Here is a 17,068-nt window from a genome sequence, read left to right on the forward strand (position 1 = left end):
CGAATTTGCAGGAGCGGCACCTCTTCGACCGCTAATCCGGAAACCTTAAATCACTTGCAACTCTGATTTGCTTTCTGAAATTGATAAGCCTCGTTGTAACCACTCTTTCTTAAGTTCCGTAACGTTAAGTTCACTCACTTCTGAAATAAATCTGCTCTCTATAATTCCTATGATTTAGTACATTTCAATTCTCTATATCCGTGTTATAAGAATTGTTGGTCGTTTTTCGCAAAAGAGGAAAACAATAGTTGTGTTCATCATCAGCCATAAAACCAAATCAAGAACGTCAGCAGAAATTCTCCAAAGAATTTCCAAAGAGAAAAATAAGCAAAAAAAACTAACGAACGGAAAATTTGGCATTCATTACAAAAACCGGTAAAGGCATATCAAACGAGTTTGTGTTGTCCAAAAAAAATTACCAAAAATATACTGTAACATATTTACCGACCTTTTTTCGAAAATGAGTTCCCAATTTAGCATTTTTGACTATAAACTGAGCGAAAGTGTACATAACTCTAGATTTCACAAAATATTAATTTGTTTCTTTACAAGAAGTACATTCATGCGCTTAAAGATGTTTTCATGATGGATCATTTTTTCTAGCTAAAAAATCTCTAGCACAAAAATTGCATCCCTCTAGCATCACTTTGCTCTCTCCATTTTTGGAAAATGGATCATTTTTTAATGTTGACGAACGCCTACTTGCCTTTTTTGGCATAGAACTTTGGTACACATAGCTTCCTTAAATTTAACATAAGAATCTGCCAATAAGAAAGTTTTTCCCCGCCTTTAAAATTAAATTCATATGTAAACTTGCAATTTGGAGACACCAGTGTACTTCTTTTTGCTTCCCCCTACCAGAATTCGTTATCCTATCATATGGATTTCTATGCCGATCAAAGATGTGAACGTGCATGCACAAAATTTGGCAGATAAAGATGTTATACAGTAATATAACAATTGTCGTTGGTTATTCTAGTGATTTCTCTTTATTGTGAACGATCCATTCTTCGCAAAAATAGAAACCGGTCTTAAATAACTATTTAATGAGTTTTGGCCGCCAAGCGCTTGTCGCGTTCCTCAGCAATGCTCAGTTTGACGCCCTTGCCCTTAGGTAGAGAAATGTAGGGTTTGTTACCCTTGCCAATAATAAAAACGTTTGTCAATCTGGTTGCAAACACATGTCCTTGTGAGTCCTTTACGTGGACGATATCGAAGGAACCAGGATGTCTTTCACGGTTAACAACGGTACCAACACGCCCCAAATTTCTACCTCCAGTGATCATACACAAGTTTCCTAAATGTACAAACGTCTTTATAAAAAATGTATAATAATTGTAAATCACAATTTTTACCTGAATCGAATTTGATATAATCCGTAATCTTTCCGCTGGCAATATCTACTTGAACGGTATCGTTAGCCTTGATAAGAGGGTCGGGATAACGAATGGTACGGCCGTCGTGTGTGACAACGAATGGTACTCCCTTAACACCGAGTTGTGTTTTCCTGACCTTGCACAGTTTGTACTATAGAATATAAAAAATACAATTATTCACGATATTATAAAAAACCCATACGTAAAACAGAACGTAAACATTTAAAATTTGAACATTTGTAATTGCACGTATGTGTTACCAAAGAGTCGAAATCAAGACCTTCAGTGACCGTCGTAACAAAAATTGCTTTGGGCTTACTTTTGAACCACACATATGTTTCGAATCATAATTATGTGGTCTTCGATCAAGCCCGGTACGTATTAGCAAATTAGTAATTTTAAATGGATTGTATCACGCATACCTTAGCCTCTTCGGCGGAAATGCGGTGAATGGTGAAACGGCCCTTAACGTCGTACACCAAACGGAAGAATTCACCAGTTTTCTCAATGGTAATAACATCTGAAATAAAAAGCATTGAATAAGAACGAATATATCTTTCATTATAATTTCCATATAATTACCCATGAATCCAGCGGGATAAGTGGGGTCGGTGCGTACTTTTCCATCAACCTTGATCAGACGCTGCATAACAATCTTGGTCACTTCAGCACCGTTCAATGCGTACTTTAGGCGGTTTCTCAAGAAAATCATCAGGGGCAATGATTCCCGCAATTTGTGGGGGCCACTGGATGGACGAGGAGCGAATACTCCTCCCAATTTGTCCAACATCCATGCCTTGGGGGCTGCTAAACGCTTCAAATGCTTTTTGGGACCTCGCGCCTGCAATCAAAACACTGATACATTGTCATGTCTCACTATTATTTATCCTTGAATAATTGTTAGCCGTAAATTTCACCACCAAAGACGAATTCATTTGCAGTAGTCATAACTGAACCGCGTAGCAATACCGACAACAAACTTTATCTAAACTACAATTTAGCTTGAAAATAACGACATACACATTAACGTAAAATATTTAAGAATATTTTTCAAACAACTTAAAAGAATTCGCACACCAGGAATAAACGATGGTAATGAATTTATTCAGCAACTTTAACACCACCTACCATCTTGGTAAAATACGTAAAAAGGAAAGGAAGACGGGACCGCAGCCGGATGCTACTCGACTTTTTGACAGTTCACTTTGTTCTGTTGTGCTTAATTACAGTTCAGTGGAATGTAGAGTTTTTTCTCCATACAGAACGCCACCTGGCTGTCAATTCGAAAAAATTCTTAGCGCAGCGGCAAATAGGAGGGGTATTCACGACAAGTTGGTTGCTTTGTTGTTAATAATACGTTCACATATGCATTAATCACCTACTAATCCACAAAATTAATGTACTCATCCACATATGGCAGATTACCTGCAAAATTTACAATCAGCTGTCAGTACTGGTTTGAGACGTTTTTCTGCATAGAAATTGTTTTGGAGGAATATTTCGGTGTTTTTGGTTTCTTTAATTATTATTAACGATATAAAGAAAATACAAGGAGAAGGAATAGCTAATTTAATTGCGCAATTGGCTACTAGTAATAAACAGTTTGCAGAAATCCGTAAACGACGTTTACTGAGCTTTCAAAAACTTATGGAAGCAATACGCATTCGAAATTCGATATTACATTTTATAATATTATTACATTTACAAAGCCTTTATGGACATAGACTTTTTTCTGTTATATGAATGCATAGTTAATAATACCTAACAAACACTTTATTAAAATTATGTCTAAGAACCTGTTTTCTTTGCCTTCAGGCATTTTATTAAGCTTTTGAAATAATAATTTTTTACACAGAAAACACAGGGTTGTATGTAAAAAAGTATGGTAATAATCTCGGTTTATTTTATAATCTCAGATTTCGGGAGAGAAATTTTGAAGAGGTAATCTCGCTCTTTAATTAGGGATTACAAGTTAAGCACGAAAAAGTAGATAATCTACTTATATGTGAACGTATACGGGTTTTTAATAAGAGATGTTATTTTAATATTCAAAGAAATATGCTATTTTTTAATATAATTGATAATAAAATAATAATTTTCCTTAACCGAAGTGGCTGCCCTATGTCCTCGATAGCCTCACGAATTCCATCTTGAGGTCTTAAATCGACCCTGGGCTGTTGGCGTAGACCTTCTCTTTCACGTGGCCCCAGAGAAAAACGTCACAAGGTGTTAAATCACAAGATCTCGGTGGCCAATTGTGATCACCTCTTCGAGAGATAACACGGTCCGGAAACTTTTCCCGTAAAAGATCAATGGCTTCGTTGCTTGTGTGGCACGTAGCGTCGCCGCCTTGTTGAAAATAAACGTTGTCCAGATCAATAAGATCCAATTCCGGCCATAAAAAATCGTTAATCATCTCTCGATAGCGTAATCCATTCAGCTGTAACACCTGTTATTGGAAAACCTTTTATTATTAGTTTACATATCTTCACGGTTTTTAATTTTGCTTGATATCAAAGTGCGTCCAGTCTGTTGATATTTCGTTTAATATTTCCGGTCGATAAAGCAGATTGCAAAAAACCGATAAATATGGCTTTATATAAATTTTAAGCGCAGAGACATATGCACGGAAAAAAACACAGCTATTATATCTCTTTTCCTCTCATAACAATTGCATATAAGTGAATTCCATTGACCTACAAAGACAAAGCAACTAACAGCTTGCATGCTTACAATGCAATTACTGCTGCAAACACTGCAGTGTCTTGTAGGCTATATTTTCTAAATGCTCGAGAGTCGCAGCGAATGGTAAAGGGTCTTTCGAAACACCCGCCTAGACGTTATTTTCAAATAAAACATGTTAAAATTTAGATTATTTTAGGTTACACTACTTTTTTTAAAAATACAGCTCTTCACAATAATATGTGGTGAAATGGACGTCCCAATTCTTGAGGAACGTCGAGATATCGACGCTAAAGGCTGTTCAGCAACACTTTGCGCTACAGCAGCAACATTTTCAACAGAACGTCCAGTTTTTGGCCCCTTTTTATCCTCGACGGAATCAGTTTCTAGAATTTTTTTCACCAATCATTGACTTATCGACTCGTTGGAATGCTGTTCTTAAATATCTACCAAATTTCAATAATTTTAACGCGCTATTCTATGGTGTAAAATTGTTTATCTGTCAAAGATTACATAAGAATACATAATTTTAGCTGCTATTTGGAGGAAAAGTGCCAAATGGTTTTGGAATGGAAATGGAAATTTTGAGGATAAGTGGCTAGTAACGGTTGGCAGGGCATGTATGATGATGTAACGTAGAATGTGATATAGCGCCAAATTCCAAATACATATGTAAATAAATAAATCGTTAAAAAGTTTAAAGTAAAATAAAGTCGGTTTACTGACGATAGTTTAACGTGACAACGTCTTAAGAAAATACTGATGGAATGGTTGCAATTTTCAAAACAAAATTTTAATTTTATTTGTTTGATAGATGTTTTGTATGGATACAGAGGAGGAGTTAAATAGAATCGCAATGGAATAGGTCAAATTACATTTACACAAACGTGAAAAATGACGAAACATTTATCAAATTCATTCAAATTCAATTTCGATTGTGCATCAGACGTTAATAAGTCAACAACACTAAGAGGCAACATCATCGATTTGCCTTTTTCAAGACACATTACACTCGGGTGTTTCGACAGACAATTTTAGCATCTAAGAGAAATACTCCAATGACATCTCACATTTACATACGCACATGTGTTTTTTGGTCAAACAAAACTAGTTTTAGAACAGCAAATGTTAAACTTTATACGCATGGACAGACATGGTTAAATCGACTACTCTCATCATTCTGAACATTTCAGGCTTAGAGGCTTATATGTCTATATCTATCTCGATTTCTTTACGCTGCAGTATACAACCGTTATGTGAACTAAATCATGCCACGCAACTCGTCGTTATTATTTCTTTGAAAAATCTGCGAAATGGCTCTACAAATGAAATCAGATGTGCCTTGAAACGTGATGTGTGTTTACGAACTCAATGAGAGCCTACTAAAGTCGTACTATAATAGATTCAGTGATAGCAGCGAATATCTAACCCAAATCCAATTTTCCCATTAAACTATTAAGGTTGTACTACAATGGATTCAGTGAGAGGGCTGAATATCTAAGCCAACCCCAGTGTCCTCAATACACTTAGGATGGAGCGTATCCCATCTAAACCAGTGTGGCTTATACATACATACTCGTATCACTAAGAATAGTATCCCTCATGAATTTGAAAACCTTCCATTATGTAGTAAAGGCCAAATGGAGAAGCATAAGAGATAAGTTCATATATGTGTGAGATTTTGTCTCTCTCCATATGAGTTTCTAGTATTTATACATGCTATAGCCCTCTCACTCGAACACCTTATATAGTCCCTCTTATAATTGCTCAGACTATTCCTCATATATATAGCTAAGGGATATATGAGGAGTAGTCTGAGCAATTATATGAGGGACTATATAAGTAAGTATGTAAAGGAATTATCTAATTTACAAGCATTCAAAATATATACTTAAGCAAATTTGATAGGATAAACCATGATATTTTTATCTATTATTAAATATATTGAACGAAATGTTAATGACATTTTTGTCTAACTTTTATTTATTAACTTGTATTTACATTTTTACAAAAATAATTTATTCACCAACACACACCATATAAATTTTAAATATTTGTTGTTTTTTTTTTGTTTTGTGTATTTCTTTAATTAAATCTAAACTACTTAAGTTGTTCATCCAATTTGGCCCGATTGGAAACAATAATATTGATTTTCCAAAATTCGTTGCAGAAAGGATGTTGAATCTAAAAAATATAATCCAAGTAAATCCATAATGGTTGTTGTTGTTGTTGTAGCAGCATACACATTCCCCATACTTACATACGAGGAATGCTGCTGGAGTGGCAATCCTTGGCCGGATATAAATCCGGGTCGTTTCGGTAAAAAATCCATAATGGTCGGTAACTTTACTTATATATGTATATGCAAAAAGTGGTACGTAAACAAGTGCAACACCAAAATACACGTTTCGATATAATAATGTGCATAAGACCAATACCTGAGGGAGAGTTGCAGCACAGTTTCGCCAATTTTGAAGTAGCTGGGCCACTGCTTCAGCGACCGCTGCCTGGTAGAAGGTCTGGATTGCTGCAAACGTTTTCGTAATTACAAGTGCGGCTATAATTTATGAAAAAATCAGTATTAAAGATACTAATTAATAAAAAATCAGTAAAACAAAGATAAGCCCCTGTTTTTCTGTGGTACAGTGGGTACTTTTTGGGCCTCAGATATTCCAGCCATCAGCTCGGTACTGCTATAAAATACATTCTCCATTGTCTTCGAAAAAAAAACAAATATTTTTAAATTAGTGTGATTTCTTAATATATACAAAATATATGCTTAAAAATGCTTTAATGGGAAAAGTCATGAATGTGTGCGTCTGAGTTCCATAATATAAAAATTCTCGGTTCCGAATGGACTGCACTTCAACCTTTCCTTTTTCTCTTTTTTTTTATATAATAAATCCAAATGCAACTCTTCACTACTCAAAGCATTCCCAAAACGTTTATTAATATGGTACTTGCCGTTTTATTGTTTAAATTGCGTTTTGTAACTTTTCTTTTTTATTACATATTTTACTTCTGACCGAGGACCTTTTAATTTTTGACAAATAATCGGGACGTACACTTGGTTTTTACACTTTTTAAAAGGAAAAACCACTACTATGTCAACCAACATTAGAAGCCATCTCGCTTTTACATTCATAAGCAATTAGCAATCTTCTTGCATTTGTATGCGTAAATTCGCTACTTTTGGCTTATGAGTTTGTGAGTCCTTTAGTACGGTCTTGCTGGGATGTCTCTATCCCCTGGCCGTACTAGGCCTAGATGTTTACTCCTTCTTGCTATGACATCGCATTCGAGAAGAAAATATTTTTAAGGGATTAGGGATAGTCAGAATATTCAAAAAATTGTTTTTTTTTTTTGCTTTTTTTTTAAGTATAATACCTTAAAAATATTGTGTGAAACTTTGAAGTGAATCCGACAAAACACTTTTAGAGTTCTTCAACTGTCAACAAAGGGCGCTCCGGAGCTTTCGAGAGCAAGTAGCTAGCAGCAGCAAAACTTTAAATGCGTTTTTCGCAAAACTATGTTTTTTGAACTGGTGATCACTGTAACTTAAAAACCGCTTGGTAGATTTGAATAAAATTTATACTGCTTTTGAAAAACATTAAAATCTTGTGGCTGATCGAAGGATTTTTTAAAACAATTAATTGTCGGTTTTTTTCTTGAAAATCTGAAAAATATTTTCTGAGGCCGCCATATTGTTAATTTTGAAAAAAAACAGCTTCGATCAGGCACAAGATTATTAATAAAACTAATTTCTCTTGTCCGATTGACTTTAGATGAATCTTCAAGGGCTTGTGAAGATCACCGCAAGGGACTTCTGGAGAAACGGGCTCCACTCAAACAGTCGAATACATTTTAGGTAGAAAAGCGACAGGAGTATTGGACCATATCCGTAATCTGTGCAGATATGGTAGCTAAGCAGTATATATAAAGTATAGTTCCTGTGCTGTGACAGTGTTCGTCCTTAGCAACGTTATTACTACATAAAACTGACTATAGTGGAAACGAAAGGGTCTGTTCGCTTTATGTGTGCCATTTCCCCGTAGTGTGTGCTCAGCACTCAGAAAAGTATCGAATCGAAAAGTGCAGGCAATTGCTTTAGTTTCACCGCAATCTTGCGGTAATTGGTGGCAGCAGTTTCCTTTAGGTCGTCGTAAGCAAATTTAAATGCCCTTAGTGGTTTGGTTTCGCGCATATCCTATACACCCGGCAATATTTATTATTCGTTGCATGTTGCAGTTGTTAAATAAAACATATGAACGAGTTTTTCGTAGTAATCTTTATTTGTTTGTTTCTTTAAGTTGACAAACATGAATGCATTACATAATATCTACTTAAATAATAGAACCTAAAACTTCAAATCAAGAAAATGTCGATAACTCTCAACAGAAAGGGATTTTAATTAATTATATCAATCAATATTATATTGTTATGTATGTATTTATATGCATCTGCTCACAATCGACTTTCAAATCGTTGGAATCGCTCCTTGTTGCTTCAGTAAAAGTAGGTAATGTATGCATTGTATGTATGTTACAAATTTCTTAGCATGCGATGATAAATATATTTTATGGACAGCTTCTAGGCCGTATCATTTGGATGGCGATTGATTTCAAATGTAGACCAATATATTAAAGGTTTTCGCCAATACTATTAATCACTCTCAGTATTAATAAATGTATGGGTGTTAAACTAAAGTATTATCGAGTACATAAAAAATTAATCATGCAAACTAATGAAGTGTGGAGCTTCATACTTCCAGTGCTTGCTGCACATGTATGTGACCGTGATTTTTCATTCATTCTTTTTCATGGATTTTAAAGCCCTTTCACGCAATTGTTTCTCTAAATCTTCATTAACTCCTCCAAGTAACAAACCGGCTGATGTTGTTGATTTGCCTGTACGTTCACGAATTCTATCATCATCATTGTCGCTACTCGAGGAGCTGTCAGCCTTTTTATTCTTCTTCTTATGTTTTTTGTGTTTCTTACTCTTCTTTCCATGTTTTTTATGCTTCTTATGCTTTTTCTTTTTTGACGAAGCCTCAGCTTCAGAATCCGAAGAACTATCTTCTTCCGAATTTTTCTTTGATGATTTTTTTGCCTTTTTGCGTTTCTTTTTTAGAACATGCTCATCATCATCAGAGTCAGAAGAAGCTGCGCGCTTGGACTTTTTCAAGCCCGAAACTGACACTGTGCGTTTTCGTGAAGCCAATTGTTTTGGTTTTGCCTCTACCATTTTGCTATCAGAATGTTCATTTTCGGAGTCATCGCTTGAATTGGATGACACAATATCTTTTGAATGATTTTTCTCGGACAACTTTCTGTGCCCTTTTGAAGTACTTTGAACAGTAACTTCGGGCACGTCATTATGCTGTTTCCCTTTTCCACGGCTAATTTGCAGTTCTACTGCATTCCGGTCTTCTCTATTTTCTTCAACGGAAGAGTTTTTGTCTTTACGTCCAGCCTTGGCACTTGAAGACAACTCCACTAATGACTGGCCTTTACTTGATCCTTTAGTATTTGACTTTCTCTTAGACTTTTCATCCTCGCTATCATTGTCCGATTCGTCTTCACTTGATACTGACTTTCGTCGTTTGGATTGAGAACGCAATTCTGAATTGTTCTTTTTAGATTCCTTTGCCTTTTCAATCACATTGCGATCTTCGTCATCTTCACTTTCATCGGTGTCGCCAGAGCTATCTGACGAGGATGAGTAACTTTCCTTATGGCTTTTTTGTGGTTTCTTGTCTTCCGTTTTCTTTAGCGCATTTGACTGAAGCTTTTCACGCTCATGAGGTTTCAAAAATGGTGATGGCGTACGTGATAAGCTTGAACTATACCTGTCACGTAATTTTTCATTGCGTAATATAAGAGCAGACGTAGCAGTAATAGGAGCTTGTTTCTTTACTTGAGGTACTTCTACTTGAGCTGCTTCTGCTTTTGCTTTGCGATTTTCACCTCGTTCATCTTTGGATAAATCAATCGTTTTGACTGAAGGACCTGCATACTCGACAGAAGAACGGCGACCTGAAATTAGAGTTAATTTATAAACACTTGAGAAATTGTGTAAATTGTTTAAACAGTTACCTGAGCTTTCACGAGCTTTCGGAATTTTTTCAGAAGATTGGCTGGAGTCACGATCGCTTCTATCTCGCGAACGTCTAGCACTTCTTGGTCGGTCACCATTGTTTTTAATTGGACTAGTTTGTTTGGTTGCGCTGGGTTGGCGAGCAGTTGGTTGTTGAGCAGGTTCGTCATCCAATTCCCAATTTGAACTTTCTGAGGACGTTCTTTCTTTTGGTTTTTGAACATTGCGATTATTTTGATCCCAGCGGCCGAAACTTTTACCGCCTGTGCGATCTCTAGAATTATCTCGTTTTGGGGAGGAAGGTCGACGATCACGTGGACCTGGACTAAATCTCCGTTCCCTAGATCGTCTTTGGTACTGCACATTTTGTGGAGGAGAAAATCGTCGTTGTGGTGAAAATTTCCGAAATTGATTTTGCATCGGAGACATACGGCGATCACGATCGCGTTCCCGAGAATATCTACGCTGGGGTGAGAAGCGACGATCAAAACGTCCTCCTCCTCCACCACCACCACCACTACCACCACCAACACCACCACCTCCACCACGACCCCTGCTAGGACTTCGACGCCAAAAGTTCATCCGACCACGATTGTTTCCTCCTCGTCCTCCACGAAAGTGCATCATTGGCGAGCGACGCCGATTAAAACTGTAAATACATATTTTATATTCTTATCATATTGTTTTAAGATTTATTAACTAGGATTTTCAGCGGAAGGTGTCATTATATAGTCAGAAATATATATTTTGAGGGATGAGCACTTGTAGATATCAAGTTAGTTTGAATTTAATCTATAAGATTTAATAAACAAATTTGAATATCGGAAAATGCAATAAATACACTCCATAGCCAAACATAGTTTTTGACCGGACGTGCCGTGCCTAATGTTCACACTTATACTTTAATTGGTCGTCGATAGCGTCGATAGTTCAAAAAACACCAACCTTTAAAAAATATTCTATTATCTAAGTAACAAACTCACCGTCGTGGTGAACGCGACCGTCTGATAGGAGAACGTGATCGATTGCGGGATCTTGATCGATTACGGGATTTCGAACGACGACGAGACCGTGAACGTTGAATTCGTCCTCCTCCACCGTCGTTTCGTGGACTACGATTATGTGGTGAGAAGCGTCGGCCAGGCATGTCACCCCGTCTACCTCTATTGTCTCCCACCATCCTGCGCCCAACATCCCGATCGCGTTCTCTCTCCATGGAGCTTGCAGAGGAATCGCGATTATGACGATAATGCCGCTTCTTCTGAACACTATTCTTATTGCGACGAATCTCAAAATCATCTTTACGTTCAGGCGACGGCGAAAGACTTGTGTTACGTGAACTCGAACGTCGTGTTGCCTTTTTCTTTGAATGTACAGATGCTCTTGATGATCGGGATGATGACCTTGAACGCGACCGTGAGGAAGCAGCACGTCTTGTGGACCTTTTACTAACTGATCTGTTAAAATTTTAAGGCATTATTAATAAAAATTAAATTTTATTTTGGATTTTGAAAATCTTTCAATATTTATTTACATACTATAGTTTATTCCGTGTATGATTCAGTAACAGTTGGATTGCTCCGAAGTGCAAAATATAAGCGATTTAATAATTTAACAACAAAAAATATTGCACTCCATGAATAATTAATTTCTCTCCCATACTCTCAAGAATACTTACACTTTTTTTTAATAAAAACACATAACATTAACCAATGTTATATTTCTAATAATACCAAAACGTAGTTGAATCTATTTCAAGTTGCCACTTACGAGTGCCTCAATAATTCATAAAAAAACTTTACGTTTAGTTCCAAAATATACTTCACCACAGTACTATTTTTCACATACCCTGTCAATCACATCTTTCCTCGCAAATTGTTTTGTTATTTTTTAATATATTAAATTTCTTAGCTTGGAGGCTGTTTAATTATTTCTCCCAGCAAAATCTTGCAGACAAACGGAGTAATATTAAATTCTTGAATTCGAAGAAAATTTAGCTGAAGATGGTTTTCATGATATTTTTAGTGTTCAATTATCATTTATCACAGTACAATACGAAACTGGCAGTGGAATTTAAAAGTGTAATATTGAAAAATAAGAGAAATTCTACAATTTTGTATTTTACCTTGAACGAGAACGGCCTTTAGAAATTTTGCGCGATGGTCTCTTATCGTCGATTGATAAACGAGAGTTCTCACTAGGATTTGCAGACGGTGATCGTTTCCTTCCATCGCGATTCTTAGCATTAGTACCATCTTCATGACCATTTACTGGTGTGTGGGGGTTAGAGTTTCGTGAGTTTGAACGCTTCCGATAAGGTGGTGAAGGTGCGGTTTTTGAATTTCTTGTTGTCGCTGGTGATGTGTTTCGTTTCACGGGTGATTTCGATCTTGATCTTGACCTTGATCGCCTCTCTTTTGAACGACGACTTTTTGATTTCGGACTTTGACGTTTCTGAGGTGACGGTGAACGTGATAGCTGCCTTTTCTTGCTTTGTGGCCGCCTACCGCTACGATCTCTGGATCGACTACGAGTACGACTGCGGTGACGACGACGATCTCCACCAGATGATCTTCTCCTTGGCGAACGAGATATTCGCCGTCTATCTCGCGGTGAATTGCGACGTCTTTGCGGTGATGAGTTGCGATCCCGCGAAGATTTCCGCGTTGCTGATCTCTCCCGGGAGCGTTTGCGTGGTGATCGATTTCGTATTTTGGATGCCGCCGCTTCTGCAGCTGCCGATCTAGCACTAGCATTTGGTGACCTGGAACGATCCCGTAGAATAGCTGCAGCTGCTGCTGCTGCTGCAGCATTCACACTGGCTGCATTACCCCCATCAAATTGCTTGCTTTGGGAAACGCTACCTAAATTAGTTTCTTCAGCCGAATTCGATCTAGATTTAGCTGATAATTGTGACCTAACCTGCTCGATCGCGCTCAAGGTGCTTGGCGGTAGCTGCTGCTCACGTTGACTCAACTCATCACGTTGTCCATCATGGGATCTATCCCTACCGCTGCGTCTATCGCGATCACGGTCACGTTCGTTATCTCTATCCCGATCTCTCTCTCTATCCCTATCCCTATCGCGTGAACGTGAACGATCATTTTGACGTTGCTGCTCTTCCCGCTTAAGTATTTCATCTTTCTTTTGCTGAATAAACTCGGCTGGAATACCACTTTCACTTTCTTGTGCCGATAGTAATAATGACCATAATTCACCCATAAATTGTCGTGCATTTTTTCCATTTAAGAATCCCGTCATATTAATTTGCATTTTCTTTGGACATGGAAACTTTTCTTCCTCCAATTGGTTGTAAACGAATTCAACGACGACATCGTCTTCGATATGCAAAATATCCGTAATTTTTTTGCTGATCCATGGACGCAACACGTCAAGTTTAACCTTTGACATGTCAACGCGTTTATTTAAGCAGTCTCCGAATTTCATTTGTTTCATTAGTTTCTTTTCCTTATCACTGAAACGCGTATCCTGCTGCTGCGTTGTGCCCTGTAAATATTTGGGATCACAAAATAAATTAAATTGTTTGATGCAAATAACGTTGTAATAACAAATGTCGACAAGGGCGAAACACTCTAACGAGAATATACCAGGTGCTATAATACATAAGTTTAAAAACGGTTTCATGAAAATAAATATGTTTTTGCGCCCCATTACATTTTTTATATGTATATCATTTGATAAATCTTATTTAATGTAGAAATCCCCTTAATATGCATAGATGCCAGCATCAACATGAAGTGTGATGCTTCTATGGGGTTGTTAAAGGTCGGTAACAAATTGAATATGATTGAAGTTTTTCGTGATATTTGATTATATGCCGTAAAAATTAGATGTTCTGTAGTTTTCTATACCCAGTAAAGTATGAAAATGGGTTTTCGTTGTTGTAGTCCTATCTCTGTCGGTGTCCTTTTAAGTACCGTCATCGAAATCATATAACAAAGGTCTAACTTGTTTTCTATGGCGATATTAAAACGACATCATTAATAAACCATTTCAAGTAATGCAACTGTAGCCACTTCAATGTATCAAACAAAGCGACGGCGGGTTCCATCGTTCCCATCACAGCCGCTTCTACTTTACCGGAACCATCTGGAATAATATCCGGTCAAGTATTGTCACTTCAGTATCATTCCCCAAACATTTATGGGAATGTTTATGCTGTTAGCACAACAACAGCGGGTTTTACCTTCACAATCAAGTCCCGGATATTGTAGCAGATTAAACTTCTACTTATCCAGATTCAACCAAGATATACTCAACATATGTGCTGCATGTGAAGGTATCCCGTACGACACTAATAACTTGTTCACATACACCCTTAAACTTCAAATAAAAAAATCATTTCTCCCTGTTGAATTAATTGCTCTACCCGAAAAAGACAAAACACAAACAATCAAAAGTGAATTTGGTTTTATATTAATAAAGCTCATAAAAGTTTCAGATTCTGTATTCGACTCCTACTATTAAACACCAAAAAGAAATATTAACGGTCGTTACCCCTCAATGGGCAAGAGAAGATACCGAATGTATTTCTCGATGAAAAAGCTTCAAATAAAACCATCCGTCGTTTGAAGGTTGCATAAAACTTTCTCTGTTCATCAATTTGAGAAAAAATTTACTTAAACCCATTTATTTTTTATAAAATATCCAAATTTGTGACTATTATTCATTGACATTAATCGTGAATTTAGAATTAATGTGTTGTGTTAATGACATAAAGATTCCCCATAAATATTTGAAGAATGCTGTGGGATAAAAAAATGAGCCGTTCTGGTAATGTAGAACAACAAATATGTTCGACTAAGATCGTTAACTATCCTTGTTTTCGTAATAGTTTACAAAAGGTTACTTGAATTAAATTAAATTGAATTTGTATATTTAATAGCCCCTTCGATTTTTCAGATCAAACAACGTATTTGAAATATTATATCTTGTTAAAACGACTGTATTGAAAGTAATATTGATAATGAAACAAATATTAAATATTAGTTATGGAGTGCTGTTTTCATTCTTTAAGAGAATGCAAGAGCTGTGAGCAATATACCGACTGATAAGTAGTGTTGAACCTCAGAATGAAATATTTATATCGTTTACAACATGCCACGTGCCACAATAACTTGCCAAAGGCGTAATCTTCTCTGTTTTAACTTTTACATTGCCTCACCAATGAAAGTATAAGGCATAAGGTATCTTTGACTTATTGAGTACGCTCTGTAAATTCGCAACCAAGTAGATGAACTATCATCGTGACAACTTTTATTTTTTGCATAAACTGTAAATTGAAAATAATTCTTTAATAAATAAGTGATATAATATTAAGACGAATCCATTTTATCTACTTGAAAGTAAAGACGAAGACTTACCGTGAACATCATTTTCCAGCAGTTTCTTTATCAGTAGTAGCAAGTATATCCAATTTTTTTTTCGACTTCCACAAATAAGCACCCTCACGTCATGACAGTGTTTAAAAACTTTTCTTTAATAGATTAAGTTCACTTATTGCAGTTATATACCTTGTTCTTAATTAGATTCTCAATTAGTTTAGTTTCAGCTTCACGGAAGTAGCGCCCGGCAACTGGGGCTTCAAATACGCACACGGCGGCAGGCGTAGAATTTAGCGTTGCGAGCAAAAAGGCAGGAGGCGGGGTTAATTAAAACCCAATCGTTTTCCTTGCACTAAATTTAACCTCAAACGATACAAATTCTGCATAATAAACTATTTCAAGGTTTTTTATCTACATTAATGCTGATTTTTTACATATTTTTATTTCACTATATCTGCAATAATCTTTTTTCGCACATTAAAAATTTTCCAATGCGGCCTGCTTCACTGCAAAATGGAGACGACGCAACGAAAAATTCGACGAAATGAGAGTTGCCGTACTTTCCGAAGAAAGTGAATACAGAGAACGTTAAATATAGAGAAGTCTCAATGACTTAAATGGCAGCACTTTTCAGGGGTACTCGTTTTGCGCGCGTGGTACACAACAGCGACATTTTTCACAGAACGTTAACAGAAATATGCTCAACTGCAGAAATTTAACAGCTTTTGAGAATTAAGAGCTTGTTTTTTAGAAACTTTCCGTTTTGTGCCAAAGTTAGGTTACAGGTGCTTTTTGTCTCTTTATTTGCATGAAAATTCATTTTTGAATTTGAATTGATTTTGCGTAATTTGCGCCAAAATTTCCATGTCAAACCAAAAGAGTCTAATGAACTTTAGTTTGAGAAAAACTTTTGATTGACGTCGCGCAATTTTCAAACGCTTTCGATTTTCCGAATTTTTTTAAACTTTTTCGATTTAAAAATGAGCAGAACGTGTCGTGTGCGCGGGTGTTATTTAAAAAACAGTGAAGTGAAATTATTTTCTTTCCCACAGGACCCCATATTAGCACACAAATGGAGGCAGAATTTGCATATTGCCAGGACGGAACATCTTCCACCCCACAACTCATTTGTGTGTGTAAAACACTTTGAGGCATGTATTGTGGGGGGACAATGTTTGAAAAAGGGTACCATCCCCACCCTTCGTTTAGGTAAGTTTTTGCGCAATACATAAGTAGGTATGTGTGTTTTTATATTTCGCTAAAGCGAACCTACAATAATATCAAACACACATACCTACTGATGTATTGCATTCATTTGATATAATATTAGGGTGGATAGGTTTTATTGCATACATTTGATATAATATTAGGGTGGATAGGTTTTATTGAGGGTGAGGTTTGCTAACTGGTAGCATTAGAGTTTTGAGGCAGGAAAGTGGAGGAAGTTAAGAAATTTAAATTATTTTTGAATGTGTATGTGCATATATTTCATAGAAAATAATTTTTTATTAATAACCATAATATTACAATGCCCGGCATCCGTTACTATGCCTTATTGAATAAAAT

At 36.4% G+C, this 17,068-nt stretch overlaps 2 protein-coding genes and 1 non-coding gene across 4 annotated transcripts; all 3 read right to left on the reverse strand.

The window, feature by feature from the left end:
• Positions 1-966: 966 nt before the first annotated feature.
• LOC129241783 (40S ribosomal protein S4) lies at positions 967-2,586 on the reverse strand. Its single transcript, XM_054878292.1, has 5 exons — positions 2,505-2,586; positions 1,959-2,217; positions 1,799-1,896; positions 1,356-1,527; positions 967-1,297 (listed from the first exon to the last, which is right to left on the reverse strand). The coding sequence occupies exons 1-5, from the start codon at positions 2,505-2,507 to the stop codon at positions 1,044-1,046; spliced, it is 786 nt and encodes a 261-aa protein (XP_054734267.1). The 5' UTR covers positions 2,508-2,586; the 3' UTR covers positions 967-1,043.
• LOC129243310 (small nucleolar RNA psi28S-3327) lies at positions 1,612-1,753 on the reverse strand. The gene has a single exon (XR_008582286.1). It is a non-coding gene; the product is annotated as a small nucleolar RNA psi28S-3327 (small nucleolar RNA).
• Positions 2,587-8,328: 5,742 nt separating the features above from the next.
• LOC129240208 (serine/arginine repetitive matrix protein 1) lies at positions 8,329-16,024 on the reverse strand. 2 transcript variants are annotated; one of them, XM_054875850.1, is made up of 6 exons: positions 15,692-16,024; positions 15,542-15,649; positions 12,283-13,664; positions 11,141-11,614; positions 10,157-10,806; positions 8,329-10,096 (listed from the first exon to the last, which is right to left on the reverse strand). In XM_054875850.1, the coding sequence occupies exons 2-6, from the start codon at positions 15,551-15,553 to the stop codon at positions 8,862-8,864; spliced, it is 3,753 nt and encodes a 1,250-aa protein (XP_054731825.1). In that variant the 5' UTR covers positions 15,554-15,649; positions 15,692-16,024; the 3' UTR covers positions 8,329-8,861. The 2 variants fall into 2 exon arrangements, with proteins under 2 accessions (XP_054731825.1, XP_054731824.1); XM_054875849.1 differs by having other exon boundaries at positions 15,542-16,024.
• Positions 16,025-17,068: the final 1,044 nt, after the last annotated feature.

The sequence above is a fragment of the Anastrepha obliqua genome, chromosome 3, assembly GCF_027943255.1.
Source record: "Anastrepha obliqua isolate idAnaObli1 chromosome 3, idAnaObli1_1.0, whole genome shotgun sequence".
NCBI classification, from domain to species: Eukaryota; Metazoa; Arthropoda; class Insecta; order Diptera; family Tephritidae; genus Anastrepha; species Anastrepha obliqua.

Coding starts and splice junctions, on each gene's coding strand:
- LOC129241783 (XM_054878292.1), bottom strand. Junction 1,897..1,958: donor TTATCCCGCTGGATTCATGG/GTAATTATATGG, acceptor TTTTTATTTCAG/ATGTTATTACCATTGAGAAA. Junction 1,298..1,355: donor TTATATCAAATTCGATTCAG/GTAAAAATTGTG, acceptor TTGTACATTTAG/GAAACTTGTGTATGATCACT.
- LOC129240208 (XM_054875850.1), bottom strand. Junction 11,615..12,282: donor AAAGGCCGTTCTCGTTCAAG/GTAAAATACAAA, acceptor AAATTTTAACAG/ATCAGTTAGTAAAAGGTCCA. Junction 10,097..10,156: donor GAAAGCTCGTGAAAGCTCAG/GTAACTGTTTAA, acceptor CTCTAATTTCAG/GTCGCCGTTCTTCTGTCGAG.